At 48.5% G+C, this 20,000-nt stretch overlaps 1 protein-coding gene across 5 annotated transcripts in view; it reads left to right on the top strand.

Annotated features, from left to right (window-relative positions):
- Nucleotides 1-20,000, top strand: part of PBX3 (PBX homeobox 3) — a 111,972-nt gene that overhangs the window by 88,640 nt on the left and 3,332 nt on the right. The window contains exons 3-8 of one of the 5 annotated variants that reach the window (XM_054393339.1): nucleotides 1,556-1,797; nucleotides 7,685-7,875; nucleotides 10,618-10,753; nucleotides 17,763-17,928; nucleotides 18,985-18,987; nucleotides 19,213-19,301. In XM_054393339.1, coding sequence (XP_054249314.1) covers nucleotides 1,556-1,797; nucleotides 7,685-7,875; nucleotides 10,618-10,753; nucleotides 17,763-17,928; nucleotides 18,985-18,987; nucleotides 19,213-19,301 — 827 coding nt within the window. Of the gene's footprint in view, nucleotides 1-1,555; nucleotides 1,798-7,684; nucleotides 7,876-10,617; nucleotides 10,754-17,762; nucleotides 17,929-18,984; nucleotides 18,988-19,212; nucleotides 19,326-20,000 lie in introns of all 5 variants that reach the window. The other 4 variants (XM_054393338.1, XM_054393337.1, XM_054393341.1 and 1 more) reach the window with 4 other exon arrangements.

Below are 20,000 nucleotides of genomic sequence, written 5' to 3'. Positions count from 1 at the left end.
AGTCTGGAAGGTTGGCCAGTCAGGGGGTCATCTCCCACTATGCATGGAGTTTAGGAGACCCAGAGTGAAATCTCTTCATTGGGGAGTGGCTGCTCTTCCCAGCTAGGTCAGCATTGCAGGTTCTCAGCTGCCTGCGTGGCAGCTGTGGATGGTGCTGGCACGTCTGGCACAGCCTGTTTGGAGCCTGAGCCGCTGTGAGGAGCTGAGACAGGTGCAGGCACCTGGGCAAACACGTGGGGTGCCAACAGCAGACCCCTGGGGCCCACTCTATCCAGAGCACGAATACCTGCTTTTGAACAGATTTAAAGAGGTTAATTGGGCTGGGATGTACAGGGTTGCGTTACATCTCTAATGGAAGCGTTGATTCAAGGAGCCATGGCTCTGGTGAGTTTTGTACTACTGTAATTATTTTTAAACTTTCTTTTTGGTGCCGTTGATAACAGCTTGGCACTGTGCCTGCATGACCTGATTAAACTTACAAATTGTCAGCCTTGATCTATAGGATGCAGGAAAGATTGCTGACTGAGCATCGCCTTGGAAATTCTCAATTTAAAACAAAAATTAGATTTAAAATCTTGTTCCCAACAATACAGTGCAAGAGCAGCGTCGACTTGAAACATGTACTCAGTATCAACAGCATCGCGATAGCAACCAAATCCCTGGGAGAGGGGAAGTTTAATTCCTTCTTGTTTGTGCTCAGACTGTGAGCAATGCTGTGGAGTGGGAGCTGCCCTACAGAGAGCGGGGCAGCCCTGAGCGAGGGGCACTGGAGCCTCTGTATCCCCACTCTTAGCAGCCATTCCTGGAGCAATGCTCTCGCCATTTCCCTTCTCTGATGTGAAATTTCAACTCCACTTACGTGAAGCCAGAGACCATGGGTGCCTGTGGAAATGGCTGTGTCTGTGGGGTGTGTGCTGGTGGGCTGCTTTTCGCCTGAAGTATCCCATGGTTGAAGAGCAAGGGGCAGGTTTTCCCCAGGTGCTTTAAACCAATGCTTGGACCTTGTAAGAGGGATGGAATCCAGTGGTACAAGTCTCCATAAGAGTAATATAGTGCTTAGATCCATTTGGAAGGAAATGAGAAGCAAATCAATTATTTCCAAATAAATAATGCACTTACTTTTACCACATGGTCTTGCATCAAAGTGATATAATGTATAGGGTAATGCCAGCTTTGTGTGGATGTAGCTGTTCTTGGAACACAACTGGAGGATGTGTGTCTCTGTACTCATGCAAATACTCCTTTAGTACTTAAAATGAAGTGCTTAAAAATTCTGCAGGGTCCTTTATATGCCCCATGACGATGTTCTTGCTCTGTATTAGAACCCAGAGAGTGCTGCAGCACAGTTGTCCCCAACAGCACCTGTCTGGGCTGTGGTTCAGGGGACCTGCCCCACAGGAGAGTGCCTGTTGGGAGCAGGTCCAGTCCCTGTGGCCCCGCGGACAGGAGGGCTGTGCAGGAGGGCTCCTTGCAGGTGTGCAGCGAGTGGGCAGCGGCCGGGCAGATGTGAGAAATACTGACTCTGTTTTCTCTTGTTCTCTCTTTTCTGCCCAAGGTTTGAGCATCCGAGGAGCCCAGGAGGAAGACCCTCCCGATCCCCAGCTAATGAGACTAGACAATATGCTTCTGGCAGAAGGAGTCTCAGGTCCGGAGAAAGGTGGGGGATCGGCGGCAGCAGCTGCAGCCGCAGCAGCCTCTGGAGGGTCTTCAGATAACTCTATTGAACACTCAGATTACAGAGCCAAATTGACCCAGATCAGACAAATCTATCACACAGAGCTGGAGAAATATGAACAGGTCAGACATCAGCCTCTCAGTTGTACATGTACCTGCCACTGCTCTCCTCTGCACCTCCACTAGCCAGCGCCTACTGCTGTCCAGCTCCGGACCACATCCCCTCCTTCCCTTCCCTACCTTTCTCCCTGGTAAAGATCCATGGTGCTACAGGAGTCTGCTGGGCTTCGAGGAGCTGCTCGCTGGACCCAGGATGCATGTCTTGCACGCCTGAGTGTTTTCTGTTGTCTGTAACCACCTAAAAGCAACACCTGAGCCCATGTTCCTCCCCTTTGAGCCAGCCCAGAGAGAGAAAAAGAGCAGAGCAGAGTTGTCTGCTGCTCAGTGCTGCTTTCACATCCATGATGATGTGTTGCAAGGCTGGGTGTGGCAACTTGTGGGGTGCAGGCAGATGAGGGGTGTGCTGGCAAACTTGGTCCAGGAACTCCTGGCGCAGGTGGTGGGGAGCTTTGTTGCAAGGCTTGGCCATAATGGGTTGCCATAGCAGGTGGCAAAGGAGCGGGAAGTGAGGTGCCAGTACATCACCTAGCCCAGGCTTCAGGAGCATCCACTATGGATAGGAGGGTATGGAAATCTCAGCTCAGGTGGACACTAGCACTTAGTGTCTGGACTGATGACTGTGCTGCAGTGACCCATGGGTTTATGTTCACTGTGGGGACCTGATGACCCACTATATTTGCCACACTAGTGACACCAGGAACATTTGCCATATGCTGCTGGCTGCTGCTCGGTGCAGTAGGGTTCCTGCCCATGGGGTGAGGGGCAGGACCACCCTGATTTCCCTGTAATCCATGGAGAGACCTCCTTTGTTTTCTGGTTTTGTAATGAACAATGGCATCAAAGGAGATGGAAGAGGGAATAATGGCACAAGACCCCTGGCCCTTGCAAACCTCAAGCGATGTCTTCATTTTCCCTTCCCAGAGGTGTCCTAATAAAGCCTGTAAACCCTGAGCCTAATCAACTCAGTGAAGCTCATCAGCTGGTGGTTTCCTGAGCTGAGCTGAGGAAGTTCTGCCCTTACCAGCCTCTCACAAGAAAGCTTTGGGCTGTATAGACCAGAGTCACAAAAGAGAAGTGGAGGCAGTGACCAAATCTCTTGAAAACTCAAGGACAAGGAGAAGAGCATACTGTGCTCCCAGCTCCTTCCCCAGCTCCTGCTCCCTATCCTGGCCTGTGTACCCTGCCTGTCTCACCAGCACAGAGCAGGGCCTGGGGGCCTCCATAAAGCTTTATTTTAAAGTTTCCCTTTCTTTGTGCAAAGACTTTCTGAAAGGTGTCTGGATACTTTGCTTTTTTATGCCATCAGAAACAAAGGAAAGGTACTCACTGAGTATCGTCAATGGGTGGCAGTGATGGGGTGGGGGAGAGTGGGTGTGGGTCACCAAGGGAGCATGGAGAAGAAGGGGGAGAATGGCACCCACCAGCACAGTCCACACAGCATCCCACTGCAGACACTGATGGGAATATGGCTGGGGTGGTACAAGGCTGGCATGAAGCCAGAGTGATTCAGGTGCTGGTGGCACAATGTGGCTCAGGTGCTGTTGGCATGGTGTGGCTCAGGTCCAGGAGAATTGTGTGGCTCAGATGCCAGTGGCTTGGTGGGGTTCAGGTGCCAGCGGCACTGCCTCATCTGTGCCACCTCTTTCACTGTGTTGTTCGAGTGATGAACCACAGATGAGCGAATAAGTGATGGGGTCTTTGTTCAGACCTCCTTTTCTCCCTCAAACAAATCCCCCTTGTGCCCTCCAAGGACTCCAAATGTCCTCACGGACCCTTGGGCTCTCCGTGCACTGCAGGGCTGTGGCGTGCAGCCTGTGGTGGAGATGGGGCTGGCTGTTGGATTAACGAGCAGCAGCCAGCAGGAGCGTGCCTTGTAACCACAGGGACAGGGGCTGGAGATGGATCTGGGGCCAGAGCAACGGCAGGTTGGTGCTTGCAGCCGTTTCCTGGCAAGAGTCCTTTGACTCTAATAAGTTTAATGATGTGGGGGAAGCAGGAGCATTTTTAGCCCTGTAGCTCCATTTACAAAGGTTTCGGCTGAAATGTCACAGCCATCCATCCACACCACAGGAAACTTTGGAGGATGCTCAAGTGCTGCTAGCAGAAGGAGAGGGAGGTGGAGCTGATCTGAAACATGTACGCTTCCCTGTGGATCCTGACACCCAGCAACGTCTGCTCTACAGAAACAGGATAATTTCCCCAGCCTTGCAGCAAACTGTCTCCTGCCAGTTTGTCTCAATGCAGTGCTCGTGTCTGCAGCTGAGAGCATCCAGGACTTTGCATCTCTGCAGGTTCCTGAGAGATGGCTGCCCTCCTGCAGCTGAGGAGCAGCTCATACCCATGCAGGGCACTTTCCTGTGCCAGGGAGCAGCTCAGCACCAAGCAGGGCACCTGCCCACTTCTATCCTGCCGTCTCTCTCCCAGCACAGGAACTCCTGCGGTCCCACTGCAGCTGGCAGCAGGAACCAGAGTGGCTTCCTGGAGACACTTTCCAGGCAGAGTTTGATCCTGATATTTGTTGCCAGTCTGGGGAATGCACTGGGGAGAAAGAAAAACAAAAAAAAAAAAAGAAAGGAAGAGAAGTGGAAAGTGTGTCACGCCATTACACTGCTCTCCCCTCGCCCTGCGCCGGGAGAAATGGCTGTACACAGGCAGCTCCTTCCATAATTTACAGCTACTATAATAGAGATGACATATTGAAAGCTATCTTCTATAATTACACTGAAATACATTTTTTGCTGTAGGCAAAAGTACTGTAAGGGTCCCAGGCTTCCTGGAGCAGCTGGGAACCTGCTTCCTGAGTTCACATATGTCTTCTGAATTCACCCCAAACTGGGGTGAAATGTGGACGCTCAGAAGATGCCACCAGCCCCACGGAACACTGGCTGGTTCCGTGCCCCTGAAGACTGTTTTGGGCCATTTCCTCTTTCTCTGGCACTTGTCTGAGGAGTCTTGATGAAGCATTAAGGCTAGCAGGAGCATCCCTGCTTCTACAAGGTTTCTGAGCAGGTTAACAAGGCCATCACTTATAACCTGACATTATTAATAATGTCTCGGACACCACACAGAGGCCTGAAAAATAGTACTGAAAAAGGGATCAAGTAGCTCGGATGCCATAAATAAACAAGAGAAAACAAGACAAAGCATCAGAGCCTTCTGAGCTTACTTTCACTCTGCTGCACTGAAATAGCTCTGCAGATGGGAGGTACTGGTGAAGATAAATGAAAAGCAGGCTCTCTAAGTAGCTATAACCAAACAAAGTTTCAGGAAGCAGTTCAAGTCAATTTGAGGAATAATTTTCGCTTTTCAAAAGCAAGGAACTCACTTTACCTTTGAAATGTCCAATTTTTGATACTGTATTGGTGGAGAAATATTTCTTGTAGAAAAGACAGATCTCACTATTTTTAATGCAACAGTTGCCATTTTTATTGTACTTCAAAACTAAATTTCCCAGACCTGCAAACAAGTGAGCAAGTGGCAAACTGTTCAATTCAGCTGTTCCTTCTTTGGGACAGTCTAGTCTCAGGGGGAGAGTTGCTGCATTTTGGTGTCTATGTGACCTTACTTCTGTGCATCGTTTACCAGGGGAGCCAAAGCTGGGGCTTTTACCACCAGTTGGATGGCTGAACCCAGGCTTTTCATGCTAAGTTTGTCCAGGAAACTGAGCAGATGACACACAGGAAGGATGCAGTCCCAGTGCAGTGAGGCCACCAGGAGCAGGCGCTAGGGCCTGTCTGCATGCCCTGCTCCTACTGGGGACTGCTGCACTTCCCCAGTGGCTTGATTACTTGCTGTGCCAGGTCTGCCTTTACACAGGGCAAAGCTTTGGGATGGAAGCAGGAGAAACAGGTCATCAGGACAAGTCTTGTGCTCTCTGGGTGAGAAGATAGTGGCCAGGGGTGCTGAGGACAGCATCCTTATTACTTTGCACCATGGCAAGAGGGGACAGCAGCTGTTCACCTCCGTGAGCTTTGCTGCCTGAAATGTCAAAACAGGAAGAAAGAAAATATGCAAATGGAAAATGAGGATGAGATGTGTTGAACTCCTTCACCTGGAGCTCAGAAAGTCTTGAGAAGGGCAGGGAGCTGGAGGCAGGAGGAGCTGTCGTGTCTGAGCTGGTGTGAAGTGGTGGTGAGCTGATGTAACCTCAGCCAGCAATGGTCATCTGCAGCAAGGCTCACTGAGCCTCACCAGAGTGCTGCCTCCAAACGGGTGCTGCAAAGATGTAAATTAGCCTGTAATTTACTTTCAGTAGTGTAAAGGAAAAAAAAATCACTTTGCCTGAAGTGTATGCATCTTTCTTAAGGGTGTACCCAGATTTTAATTATCTAAATGTAAATACTTAACGAATTTTACTTAGAGTAATGAGCTAAAGTGCACACTATATAAATGAGATGTTCTAATTAATCATGTATGAACTACTGGTTTAAAGAAAAGCTATGTGAATTCTGTGAATGTTGGGCTATTGCCAAATTGCTAATCAGCATTTGCATTCATAGATGGCTTCACTTAATAAGTTGCGAGACGTTCAGTGAATGTTATAGGAAATGATGAGTTTTTAGATGCATAAACTTTTCACTTTTAACTCTTTCCCTCACACAAACCATTGAAACGCAGGAGAATCCCTGAAAAATGTAGTAGATATTTTTCACCCTGTCTTTAGAAGAGAAAAAGGGGAGCTAAAGTCAGATAGTTGTGTAATGTATGGTGGCTGGACAAGATACTTGCAGTGTTTCCTCTGTGCAATTTACTGGCAGCTGAGCATTGTGCTTGTTCCTGTTGCATTAGATACACAAGAGGAAAATCCTGTGGACTTACTTGCCTGGTGGTGGTTATGATGGCCAGCCCCTGTGTAGCTGACATGCAGACCTCCCACGAGCACATCAGCCTTGTGTATATCCACCTTGTCTGATCCAGGTTTGGGATGCAGAGAGCAGTTTGCCTTGTGCTGCCCCTGGCCTCTGCGGAGGCCAGCACAGTGCCCAGCCCCTCTCCTCTTCTCAGGGTTCCACTGGGACAGGGGGAAGTTAGTACACAAATTGTGCTGCAGTATCAGGCTGCTCTCCAGTAAGGTATTAGCCCTGTGGCTGCCACACAGCTCTGTCTAGCAGACTGCAGTCCTGGGGTTTGTTTTTGAAAGGGATAAGGCAGATATAAATCAGCAGAGTTTGTGGCAGCTTCCAGCCAGCACAGGGGGAGCTGGGATGCCAGCATGACAGCCTGGTCCTGCTGAGGCTTGGATCAGGTGGTGTCTGTTGATGATGCAGCCTGGAGAAGTTTATGTCATCCTGTCTGTTCACCTGCATAGTCTGGGACTGATAATTGATGGCTCCTTATCCTTTCCCTCCTTCAGTACTTTGGGCCAGGCTTGGGCATGGCTTTGATGAAGCCCACCTTCTCAAGTGACATATGTGGTGCCTTGCAGAGGTCTAGAGCTCCTCACCTCCTGCAGGGTGTTAGCCGTGCCTGCTGACTGCCTGAGGCTTAGCAGGCTGCAGGACAGACAGCCCTTCCCAGGGATTGCTCACCTGGCTGCTGAGCGTGTCTTGGGCTCTGCTTACATCCTCCTCCTGCCCACAGCCATTGCACACACCAGTCCTGACCTCTGTCCACTGTGGTCTGGCTGGGGACATGGGGACAAAGGGGTGAGCTTGGAAGGAAATGTTCAGCAGTTGCTCAGCTCTCCTGGCTGCCCCAGCATGGTCCCAAGGCTCATGGTCAGGTTGTGTGTGATCTGTTCCTGCAGCTGCCTGTGTATGGAGGGTACGGGGCTGCACAAGGTCTCTCAGCCCCTCACCCCAGCACTGCTTTCCCCCTCAACAGCCAGACCTGAGCTTGTGTCCTTATGGGACAGCACAATACAATTTCTAAGCCTCTCCTTCCTTCACAGGCATGTAATGAATTTACCACACATGTGATGAACCTTCTCAGAGAACAGAGCCGGACACGTCCCATTTCTCCCAAGGAGATCGAAAGGATGGTGGGCATCATTCATCGAAAATTCAGCTCCATCCAGATGCAACTCAAACAAAGTACTTGTGAAGCAGTAATGATTTTAAGATCAAGGTTCCTTGATGCCAGGTAAGGCAGAGGCGAGTGTCTCCACCTATTTTTGGTGGGAAGGGGCAATTGCTGGGTAGACCAGGGACTTGTGTGGGTAAGGGCTGCTTTGCCCCAGCAAAAGTTCCCAGCCCTTGTCTTTTACACAGCAGCTATTATGAAAGGGAGGGTGACGGCACAGAACTTTCATCCACAGCAATGTCCCTTCTATGTATTTTAGTGCAGGGGCCAGGCTTGTTTACCTGGTGCTTGCTCGTTTACCCTGCTGTATGTGAATCACACAGGATTGGCACAAAAGGCTGGTTTGTCACCACAGCAGTTGTTTAAATGGCTGCCAGTACCGATGTCTCACAGCATAAGGCCAGCTTTGCAAAACACTGACCCTGTAACGGAAGAGCTAAGTTCTCTGGGAGGGACTTGCCTGTGGGCTGCGGCTGATGCTGGGTTAGCAGCTGCGTGTGCCTGAGGTAAGGAGGGCACTGATGCTTCTGAAAGCCAGATCTGCTGGCTTGCCTCCCAACAAGCTGTCGCCTGACTGGGGCACGGAAGAGGACAGCACCTTCCGAACTGCTCACAGCCAGCACACATGTCCCTCAGACACACGTGTCACTGCTGGAGGTCACAGTCCACCCCCACAGCCTGCAGCCTCCAAAGTGGGCTGTCTGTCCTGCCCTAGGGAAGGCATTGCCCCCTGTACTCTCTACTTGGTGAGGCCACACCTTGAATACTGCGTTTGGTTTTGCGCCTGTCACTACAAGAAGGATGTTGAGGTGCTGGAGCATCTCCAGGGAAGGGCAACAAAGCTGGTGAAGGGTCTAGAGCACAAGTCTTGTGAGAAGTGACAGAGGGAACTGGGGTTGTTCAGCCTGGAGAAAAGGAGGCTGAGGGGAGACCTTCTCACTCTCTAAAACTCCCTGAAAGGAGGTTGGAGCAAGATGGGGTCCACTCAAGATGGGGTAACAAGCAATAGGATAAGAGGAAACAGTCTCACATTGTACCAGAGGAGGTTTAGGTTGGACATTAGGAAAAAATTCTTCCTTGAAAGGGTTGTCAAGCCCTGAACAGTCTGCCCAGGAGAGTGGTGGAGTCACCATCCCTGAAGGGGTTTAAAAGCTATGTAGATATGGTGCTGAGGGATGTGGTTAAGTGGGAAACTTGCTGGGTTAATGGTTGGCCCTGATGATCTTAACCCACAATCTCTTGCAGCAAAAATTACTTTCTGGTTCTTTTCGGTGAAGCAGACAGGCAGGGATTCAGAAGGCTTTTTAGACACAGGCAGCTTTGTGTCTAAGTCCTAATGAGGAGGGACATGGATCCCCAGCCCTTTTGCAGGGCTCCCCTTGGTGAGTAGGGCCAAGGCAGCTGCCAGAGCTTGGCCAAGCTGGGAGGAGCAGCCGGCACCAGGCAGATACTCCCTGCAGCAGCCAGCTCCTGCTTCACACCTGGAAGCTGTGAGGAGTGAAACAAGAGCAGAATCCTGTTATTAACAAGGAGGTCACTGGCAGGTGTGGAAATTAGGGTAATTACAGCCAGTCGGAGGAAATGTCTGCGGAGAGTGCCAGGGACTGCAAAGGTAGAGCTGCAGATGCATGTTTTAAAGTGATTTCTTTAAAAAGGAGGAAGGTAAATAAGGCAAAATGAGCGGAAGCACAGTAATGAGATAAACATAGCTCTAGGGAGAGAGCCTGCCTGCTCCAGGATACAGTGTAGTTAGCAGCATCGTGATACTGCTGGAAGAGAGCGCTGGGGATTGCGCTCGGCTGCCGGCTGGCCTCGGGCACAGGCAGTTTGATTGCAACCAGCCCTGAGGGGAAGGAGCTCTGAAGGAAATGTTTAACCGCGCTTTTGAGAGGATGTTCAGGGGAGAGGGAGAGCAGCCCATGTCAGGCAGGAGGAAGGCACCACAGATGTGTGGATGCTGCTGCTGTAATCAGTGTGGAAGAGCAGAGCACAGCAATGGGCTGGCTTCCCTGCCCTGCCCTGCCCAGCTGAGATGCTGTGGGGTTCCCTGGCTAGCACTGCCTCATGGCTGGGCTGGCTGGAGCACATGCTGGCGGTGTGCTCTGGAAAGGCTTTGCTATGAGGTCACACACTTCCAAACACATCCCAGGTGGTGTGTGAGAGCCTGGGCTCCGCTCTGCCCTCGGCAGGAGGGTGCACAGATGGGTCTCCCTCACAAAGCCCTGAAAGCTACTTGGTCACAAAAGCCAATTAGCTCACTGAGTGCTGTGTAAGGACACAGCAGTGAGGCCACGCTGTCCTTTTCCACCACGCTCACCCCAGACGCCTGTGCAGAAGCCCCAGCTGACCTGTGCTAAAGGAGCGAGGTTCATTAGGCTGCTGTCAGCGTGGAGTGGTTTAACAGACAGGAGATTCAGGCTGGGTTCTATACTTGGGTGAGAGGTGCTTTAGGCTCAGCACCCTGCCTTGCCTCTTGCTTCATCATGTTTTCTGCCACCACACAGAGATGTGCACCCATGGGATGGAATCCTGGGTGAAGGTGAATGGCATGAAGCCAGGAGCAGAGTCTGGACTCTTGCAAGGTGGATGTAGGAACGTGAGCACTGGAGCCCACAGCTCCCTCAGCATGATGTTAGGGTAGAGCCCATCCCCATGGGAGGGATCTGGGTGCTGAGCAGTGCTGTTGTGTTTCTGTGTGCTGTAGCATGGGCATGCAACAAGGGTCACTTGCAGCCCAGCTGACCCTGATGGAGTCCTGTTTGCATCTGGAAGAACAGCTCTGGTTTTCTTTACTCATTTCAGGCGGAAAAGGCGTAACTTCAGTAAACAAGCCACAGAAATCTTGAATGAGTATTTTTACTCCCACCTCAGTAACCCCTACCCCAGTGAAGAAGCCAAAGAAGAGCTGGCAAAGAAATGCAGCATCACAGTATCGCAGGTAAGGAGCTGGTGGGAGTGAATCCTGGCCCCTGTCCGTCTGTTTCCTGGGCAGTGCCTTGACCTCCTGGCTCCCCTTGTGAAGCTGTGGTCTCCCTCCAGGTTCATAGAATCATAGAATCACAGAATCAGTCAGGGTTGGAAAGGACCACAAGGATCATCTAGTTCCAACCCCCCTGCCATGGGCAGGGACATCTCACACTAGATCAGGCTGGCCAGAGCCTCATCCAGCCTGGCCTTAAACACCTTCCAACAACAACCCATTCCAGGCTCTCACCACTCTCATGGTGAAGAACTTCTTCCTCACGTCCAGCCTGAATCTCCCCACTTCCAGCTTTGTTCCATTCCCCCTAGTCTTATCACTACCTGATATCCTAAAAGGTCCCTCCCCAGCTTTCTTGTAGGCCCCCTTCAGATATTGAAAAGCCACAATAAGGTCACCTCAGAGCCTTCTCTTCTCCAGGTTCTGGGGTGTGCTTCCAACAGAGGCATGCAATGTGGAGCAGGTGCCTGCACAGTGCACCTTTGTAATCCCTTCAGATTTGTGTTGTTGACCATGATGAAGTTCAGCAGGGTGGTGGAACATGACTCAGCTCCACAGGAAAGGCAGCATGCCTATGAGGCTGGGGTTGTGCTGGGGTAAAAGGAGTGTTTGTACAAAGATGAAGACAGAAATAAAAAGGGTGTAAGGCTGGCAGCTTTCTGTGCGGGCAGTGAGATTCCTTGCTGAGCCCTTCTGTCATGAATTTGTTACAGATCACCATTATTTTGGGGGAAGGCCAGTTTATTGACAAACGTATAATCTATCTCTATAGATCAGAATTCTTTGATTGCTGGAAGTTGTTTTTCTAAGGCAGCAAGAGATTCAGCCTCTCAACATACTGAAGTGACACAAGAGTTTCCCTGTAGCAAAAATGCATTAGGCAGATTTGCAGCTTTTATCACGTAACAGATGTTACTGTGAAGTTAATGCAAGGAAACCAGCATCTCCCTAATCAGAACAGCTCACTGTTGTTGGCTGCTTTCTATACAGGCCAAAGTACATTTCCAGCTCTGGACTGGTGTCTCTCAGTGATGTTCAGGCTGATGACACTGCTCCGTCAAGCCTCACCGTCACCAGAGAGTTTAAAGAGGAAAACAACACTTTGTGTTTCTTGTGGCCTGTACATTTGATGGAACCCCCAAATTTCCCCACAGCCAATCTGGCTCACTTATCTTGGGAAGGTTACACTTGAGTGGCAGGGAAAGCTCACCAGCAGTTTCCAAGTTCTCCAGCCACCCCACTGCCCACTCTGAGGGCCAGTGTACTGTCTCCTCCCAGCTCTGTCAGCTCCACTTATCAATATTTCAGGTCCTTTAGAGGAACAATGCCTGCGGCAAATGTGTTAACTATTAATGATTGCAGGCTGCACTATTGGCATTGCTAGCAATGCAACCTTTAGCTTTATAATTAAGACCTGAGTTGAGATTTACTTTATAGGTCTCCCTTGAATGCATGAAAAATTCAGGCACTTTATTGGAGACTTCCAAATGAAAGGCTGCCCAGCTCCCCCAAACTTGGTGCTACTTAATTGACTTTGGGTGCACCCTCAGCACAAACCTGGCACACATGAGGCCAGCAGAGATGTGTGTGCCTTGTTCTTTCCTTGTTCACTTCTCAGCATGCAGCACTTTCAGTGCTCTGAGCAGGGTGGGAAGTGCCGTGAAAGGGGAAGGTAAGGCATGGAGATTGGGACAGTTTCTCCCAGTCCATTTACAAATGGCTGTGATGACGGGCAGGAGTTTTTTTTTTTTTTTAAATTCAGGACTGAATTCATTCCCTCTCAGTGCTTCTTCATTACTGTCAGCATCCTGCAGGTGACTGCTGCTCTGGTAGCTACAGGGCAGCCATGGTAGCCACTGAGCAGCTCTTCCACACCCACAGGCAACGCTGTGGCTGCAGCGGATGCCTGGAACCAGCCAAACAGCCTGAGAGCACATGAGTAGCTGGGCACCTTGGTCTTCATCTTGTTGCTGGTTTCAGTCCTCTGAGTACAAGATGATTTATAGCAATTCCTCCACTAACTAGTATCCAAAAATCTTCCCTTGTGAGCCATGGAAGCCTACTAAGTGGTTAGGAGAGGCAACACCATCACCACTAACTTGGAGAAACCAGAAGTTCTTCAGCTGTGCTGGGAAAATATAACTGGGAGAGAGTACATGGCAAAGACACCACAGACCTGCTGAAGAGATACTTTCTGTCCACCCAGATTGTGGCTGGCAGAGAAGGAGGTTGTGATCCTGCAGAGTGGACAGATAAAAAGCTAGATCTAGATAAGGCTGAAGTGGCTGAAGGAGATGGAACATTTGAGAAGCCATAACTGATTGTTTCTAGTGCTAATAGATCTGATTTCTTAATTGGTTGTTTGATAAGATTTAATGTATATGTTGTAGAATGAAATAAAAGGCAGGCAGATGGTCCAGAAACAGAGCAGCAGCAGTGAGCCTGTGACATGAATATAGGTTTGTCTCTTTAATATTTGATAGAAGCATGAATCCATTAGGAAGCCTGAGTGAGCGATGGGAGTAGCTGCATTGCGTCCTCTGTAGCACTGCATGCAGTCCCCTGAGCTTGGCAGGGAGACACGTTCCAGCCCGGAGCAAGGGCAGCGCTGACCACACAACCTGGGCACTGGCTGTCAGAGGTGCAGGTCTGGGGCCATGGCTGGGGATTCACTCTGGCAAGATGTTACAAATGATGAGGAAGAGCTCTGGATGATGGGAAAGCCTGAAAACAGGGCAATGTATCATCTAATGGGAGAGGAGCATGTATGTGAGAGAGGGAGTGCCTGTGATCAGCTGGCTGCTTAAGTTCCTAATAGATCTGCTGTCACAGCTAGAGAATGTGAACACTATGGATACCCTTATCTTTGATTTTCAAAGGCAATTCCAAAGGCTGCATGGCTGGACTGCAGGGTTAGTTGGTATTTGCTAGGTCAAACTGGGTTGAAGTTGTCTTTCTTTGTACTGAAAAATGTATATATTTTTGAGGCCATCCAGCAGAAAAGTTCTGAGCAAGCACTGTAAAATAGCTAGTGCATGCTGCTCTGGTGTCTGGCAGCAGAAGTCAAGAGGAGGCAGTCCAGAAATCAGGGGTGAATGGAGCAGTCATTTAAAACACTGGGAGGACTAGCATCACATGGGATAAGCGATGGCATCCAAGCGAGTGACTGAGCTACACCTTGCACAGGGCTCTCATGAAAAATCTCTGAGCACGCAAAGGTATTTCCAGCCTCGACCAGGAGTCCCTCGGACATCACCGTGCCTGGCACTGTGCCCTATGTACCTGCAGTGCTACAAACATGCTGAAGGTGCAAAAGAGCTGGAAAATGGAAAAAAATAAAATAATGTTAATGAATGTTTTTCCAAACTCCTGGAGGTTGTGGTTCATGTTTGATGAAGAGGCTTTGTCCTTTTTCTGGCTGAGCCAAGCTTCTTCCTTAGCCTCTCCTAACAATGATCCAAGGTATTTCTTTCTTGTACTGTCAGTGCCTTGTAAATGCTGGGGGCAGATGCATGGCAGACCATTTTCTCCCTCAAATACTTAATTAGTGAGTGTTTTGGGTCGTCCTCCCCCAGATTAAGCAGCTCACTGGAAATCTTGCTGCCATAGCACTTTACTGAGCTGCAAAGAAAATTGTCTCTCAGAATCATTTAGTTGCAGATGGGAGATAGATGGTTTCAGTTTCGATATTGGTGTTTAAAATAATATGTAGAGAAGGTTTTTCGAGAAAAGCATAAAGACAAAGTATTTATTAAGATGAACACCTTGCACAATTCCATTTTTAAGAGTATGGGAAAGGTAATTCTAGGGAAAAAAATGTTCTTAACCAAGAACATCGTCGGCTGTAATTTAGAGCTACCCGATCAGCACGTGTTCCAGGGAGATAAACTGTATCATCTGTTCTCCCCTTACCATGGCTGCGAGGCTGATGTTTTATACTTTTGCAGATGAGCCTCTTTCAGGGTGTCATGAACAACTATCAGTCTATCATATGGGCTATAGAGAGGGCAGAGTCATTGCTGAAAGCATGTCAGTGGATTACAGCAATAACATTTTTCACTGCTTCAAACAAAAGAAGGATGTGGTTGACAAGGAAATATATTTAAAATTCTTTGAAAGAAAGAATGCAGAAGCTGGTTTTCAACACCCCTCCTGCCCCTGCTTCATCTGAGTCTGTTTCTGTAAGCAGGCTGACAGGGGGATCTGTGGATGTATCGGCTCTTGCTCTTGGACTTCATATGGGAAGCAAGGGGTGGCGGGGGGAGGAGGAAGAGGCAAGCTTAATTAAATAGTTTCTAGAGGTAAAATTCTTCGTTTAGGTCATGTACCATAATGGTGCCACACTGATTTTCAAAACTGTCTATTTTGTGCCATTGGGTTAGGTGTGGAACACAAACTCTGTGCTACAAAGGCTTGGGAACACAATGGAAAATTTTCTGTGCTCCATAAAAACGTAGTTCACTAATTTCAGCAGCGACGCTCTTGTGTCAGCTGCGTCTCCTGCAGAATGAGCACTGATTTATCCCATGACATCAGCCAGTGTGGAGACACCAGGCAGGCCTGCCCCATCCCAAATCCCACATTAGGCATCTTGATGGTTTTAAGTAATAATTTATTGTCTTTTTATTTAACATTGCAATTACCATGATAAATAAGTGCAACAGTATTGTTTGAAATGTAATATACAATTAAGCCAAATTAATTAATCGGCCTTCAATGATTGGGGGAGAAAGATGTTCACTGTTTTTTTATGCGAAGAGATAGTTTGTTTTAATGAAAAATGTGTTGTGAAGCAGCTCACAGTGGAGGCAACTTTCATCTTTAGGATGATTGTGGGGCTGGCTGAGGAGCCAGGGCACCGGGTCTTCTCCTGGTGCTGGTGCTGACATGGGACAACCCAGAAGTGGCACCCTGGCACCCCCCGTGATGGTGCCAGTGCCACCAGTAATGGCAGGGTGAGGTGTGCTCTGGGGTGGGCAAAGGAAGCTTCAGGCAGCCAGCACATGGGAGAAACTCCATGGTGGTGAGTCCAGCCTAAATCCTGCCTGACACAGCTTCTACCCAAGCCATGTCCTGGCCCTGTCCAACCACCCATGCTGGCCATGCACACCTGGTCAGAGCCCTTGCATGCCCCCAGACCATGGCACGCTCTGCAGCAGCCCCTCACTGATGTGTTCTAAGGGAAAGCAAAGAGTCCTTTGTCTGGGAGGTGAAAGGGCCTGGGTGGTGCCAAGGTTAGCCCAGAAGGACACTGTGGTTCCACAGGGCAGCTGTGCCAAGCCCTGCTGGTGCTCAGGGCACATGCTTTAATCTCAGAAATAGTTTAACATTTCTGGGTATTCATTTAGATGTGGTATGCAGGTTAAACATAACGTACGATCGCTGCTCCTCTCATTGCTTCCAATTAAACCTTGCTTGTTAGTTTAACCTCTAGGTAATCCCATCAAACAATTGATGTCAAGGAAACACTGCCCACAGTGGCTCTGGATGAGTGGCCATTAATTTTAATTGCCTTGATATTAAAGATTAAGAAGTATTGGGACTAGCAGAATGGAAACGATCTGATGTCAAGCAAATCTACTCGTTGAGGCTTCCCCAGGCTGCTGGTGATATTAAAATTTTACTGTGAGAATTAAATAAACCTTTATTAGTGATGGCTGTTGTTTGATTGGTCCAGGGGCGTACATAAACAGAGGGGTCTCGTACACATCCGTGGACAATACAGTTGATGTACAGAGATTCCTCAATTATGAAACTGTTAATAAAGCATAATCTGATTGTCCACAATAATTATTTGCTAGGTTTCATTAATGTATTATTGCTTCTCTGACTGACAAGGTAATATTAAGTGCAATATATAGAATACGATGGAGTATTATCTAGGGAACAGAATGTATAAGGTACCTTTTGTATTCCTGTTCAAAGCTGGAGGCTTTCCATTAATTGTGTTTAAACAAAAGCTATAGCTACGTAAAATAGAGCAGGATTCATCTCCTCCCTGCAGCAGGGTGCCTTACTGGGTGCTGTGATGTGGGTGCCTTACTGAGCACTGTGATGGAACACAATGGGGTGAGAGGTGCTGCAGAGCTGATGTGGCTCATGGTGGGTGCCAGCCATGGGGTGCAGGGACTCTGGGGAGCATAGTACCCCAGCTCCTGTCTCTCCCTGTTCCAGGTCCCCTGCTGCAGGGATGGCTGATAACCACTTGTGTTATTACAGGTCCTCTCCCCTTTAGCTTTGTGTTGTTGCAGATGCTTTCTAGTCTCAGCAGCATTGGCCGTTGTCCATGTTACAGGCTCGGTTTGTTATTTAGGAGCTCTGTTACAGCAGCTGAAGTTAAACAAAGCCATGGAGAAAGATTGTATGAACTTTTTCGAGCGGCTCCAGCCGTGACCTCTGCATGGGTTAACAGTCAGTGCCCCATGAGCCGTCTTGGCTTCAGTACAGTATCTTCAAAGGGAGATGACAAAGTGACTTTTCAGCCTATATTGATTTATATGATTCTTTTCATTTTCAGCCGACCAAACATGATTCTATGAGTGGGTTGCCAAGGTTGTTCCAGCCCAAAAATAAAGAACAATTGCTCTCATTGCCTGCTCACCCTCACTCAACCAGACCTTGGTCCCCTTCAGCAGATTTTGGGGTCTTGCACTGATTTGGTTGACAAATGGCTCATAGAAGTAGGAGACAATGGTATATGCTACAGAAAGCTCCAGGATATGCTGTCATCAGAGTTGTCCATGCATCAGTTTGCCGACAGAGAAGCAGAGTCAGATCATGCTCCTTCATATCCATAGTAATATTTATCTGATGCTTGGTTACTTCATTAACTGGAGCACCTGGCAGATACAGGCTGGGGGCTGGGGCACTCCCATTTGCTGAACCAAACATGACGTCTTGAAGGGATCATGCTGTGCCAGGTCAAGCACTTTGTGTCCTTCACCCTACCCACCTCTCTCCACTGCAGGTGTCCAACTGGTTTGGAAATAAGAGAATCAGGTACAAGAAGAACATTGGGAAGTTCCAGGAAGAAGCCAATCTCTACGCAGCAAAGACGGCTGTGACCGCAGCGCACGCCGTGGCCGCAGCCGTCCAGAACAACCAGACAAACTCCCCCACCACACCAAACTCTGGTATGTACCCAGCTTGGGTGATAAAGCATCCTGTAGGGCAGTCTGTACAGGATGGTCCTCAAGGGCTCCCTAGTGAATTTGGTTGGGCTGAAAAGGCTGCAGCAGCTCCCTAGCAGACCTACTCATGGCACAGGGAGTGGTACCAAACCCATGGATCTCCAGGTTAGACCACTGCAAGGGCTGAGTGCTCTCATAGGCAGTCCCAGAGGCTTCAGTGGCGATGCTCCTGCAGCCTTACAGGGTAACAGAGTGGGGCCCATGTCATTCCAGTATGGTGACATCTGCCTTGCTCAGGCTTCTGGCAGCTTTTTTCTTTCTGTAGGTATCTTAAGCCTTTTCTCATTTAATGAAAATAACATAAAATGAGGCAGGCTCCAAGTCTGCTTTTGAAGAACTGTTGAATTTATTGTCAAGAACAAAACAGAGGAATATTTTAGCATGCGCTAATTAGAATTTAAACTCTGGACTGCTTGAAATAGAGTTGATACTATAAATAGAAATCTAAGGATGCAACTCTTATTTTGGAGTTGCTCTACCACATGTTCTTCTGCAGCATTTAAAAATTGTCACACTGGTGTGTTGTTGACATTTTGCAAATCTAAGCATTAAATTAGCAGGGGAGTTCACGAAGAAGCAGTGGCTTTTTTGGGCTCTACAGGCAAAGGTTTCCACGAAGCACAGATGCGTGACTGTTTACAGTCAAGTTTGATGCAACTTATTTGTAGACAAACTTTTAAAGTGTATAAAGGTCTATGGAGAAAAAAATCCAACAACTTTAATGAAAAGAAAGTAAGAAAAAGGTTCTTCCTCTGACAGTAATAAATCAGCTAATTAGGAATGACCAGCCAGTTCCTTTTGAAGGAGACATTAAGCAAAGAATTGTTTATGAGTTTTTCTCCGAGTGTTTGGTGATAGCATCTCACGATGAAGTGATCCACCACGAAAGCTCTCAACATGAAAACCTGTTGTTGTACAGGCTGCTCTTCCAGTGGGAAGAGCTAACCTGGGTCACACAGGCCTTCCAGGCTTTCCCAACTTGGCAGTCCCGGGCGGCAGCTGGTGCGGTGGTGAGAGCCGGCAGCAGGTCCCGCCACAGGACATGCCGAGCCGAACCGGTGGGCGGGGGACCAGTGGCCTGAGCTCACCTGCGCTGGGGCCAGCATCTGCTGTGCACTGCTTTTCCTTCTCCTCTCCTGTCTTCTTCTCCTTCCCCTGCCCTCATGTCTTGGGGGTTATATATTTGCAGCTCTCTGTTATTCAGCTACCTAACTCTTTCCTTTCCAGGTTCTTCTGGTTCTTTTAACCTCCCAAATTCTGGGGACATGTTCATGAACATGCAGAGTCTGAATGGGGATTCTTACCAGGGGTCCCAAGTCGGAGCCAATGTGCAGTCACAGGTAGGAGAAATGCCCCAATGTAGGGCCTTTCTAGCAGGGTAGGGTTTGGGCTCAAAATTCCACCTTACTCTGGCTCTATTGAATGGTCTGTGCCTCACTGCAGAGTGCAGGCTGCATATTTCTGAATGTGACCTATTCTTACCCCAGCATTGAATTTCACAAATATAGAGGAAAGAGTGATTTTTTTCTGATTGAAATTTTAAGCTTTGTGAATGCATTCGGCTCTGGCTTGAGCTCATGGAATGGGATTGGGTGCGTCTGACTTCCATGGACACTGTAACTCCAGTGAATTTTCTTTCTTTTCTCCTTTTTTTCACTTTCTTTTTTTTTTAATTAAAAAAAAACACAACAAAACACCACAAACCCATCTTTCATTTCTTGGATAAACTTTTATTTATTCATTTATTTAAACATCAGAACACATCTAACTCAGCTATTAAAATACAAGTCATTCTCAGTCACTTTTCCAATCCTTTCAGACAGGGTTAACTTCATGTTTATATGCAGTGTATATGCCATAATCTCTTCCCATACATGCAAGCACATACAGAGGTTTAAATATGCACAGCACTTTGCTGCAGACACTTAAGACGGACCTACAGGATGCACTGCTGTGAGGAAGTTGTTGTTTGGCTGGTGTGAGAAGCAAAGATGTATGGTTTTTAACGTGCAAGG

This window comes from Indicator indicator, chromosome 28 (genome assembly GCF_027791375.1).
Source record: "Indicator indicator isolate 239-I01 chromosome 28, UM_Iind_1.1, whole genome shotgun sequence".
Taxonomy (NCBI): Eukaryota; Metazoa; Chordata; class Aves; order Piciformes; family Indicatoridae; genus Indicator; species Indicator indicator.
This window is presented reverse-complemented; position numbering and strand designations above follow the sequence as displayed.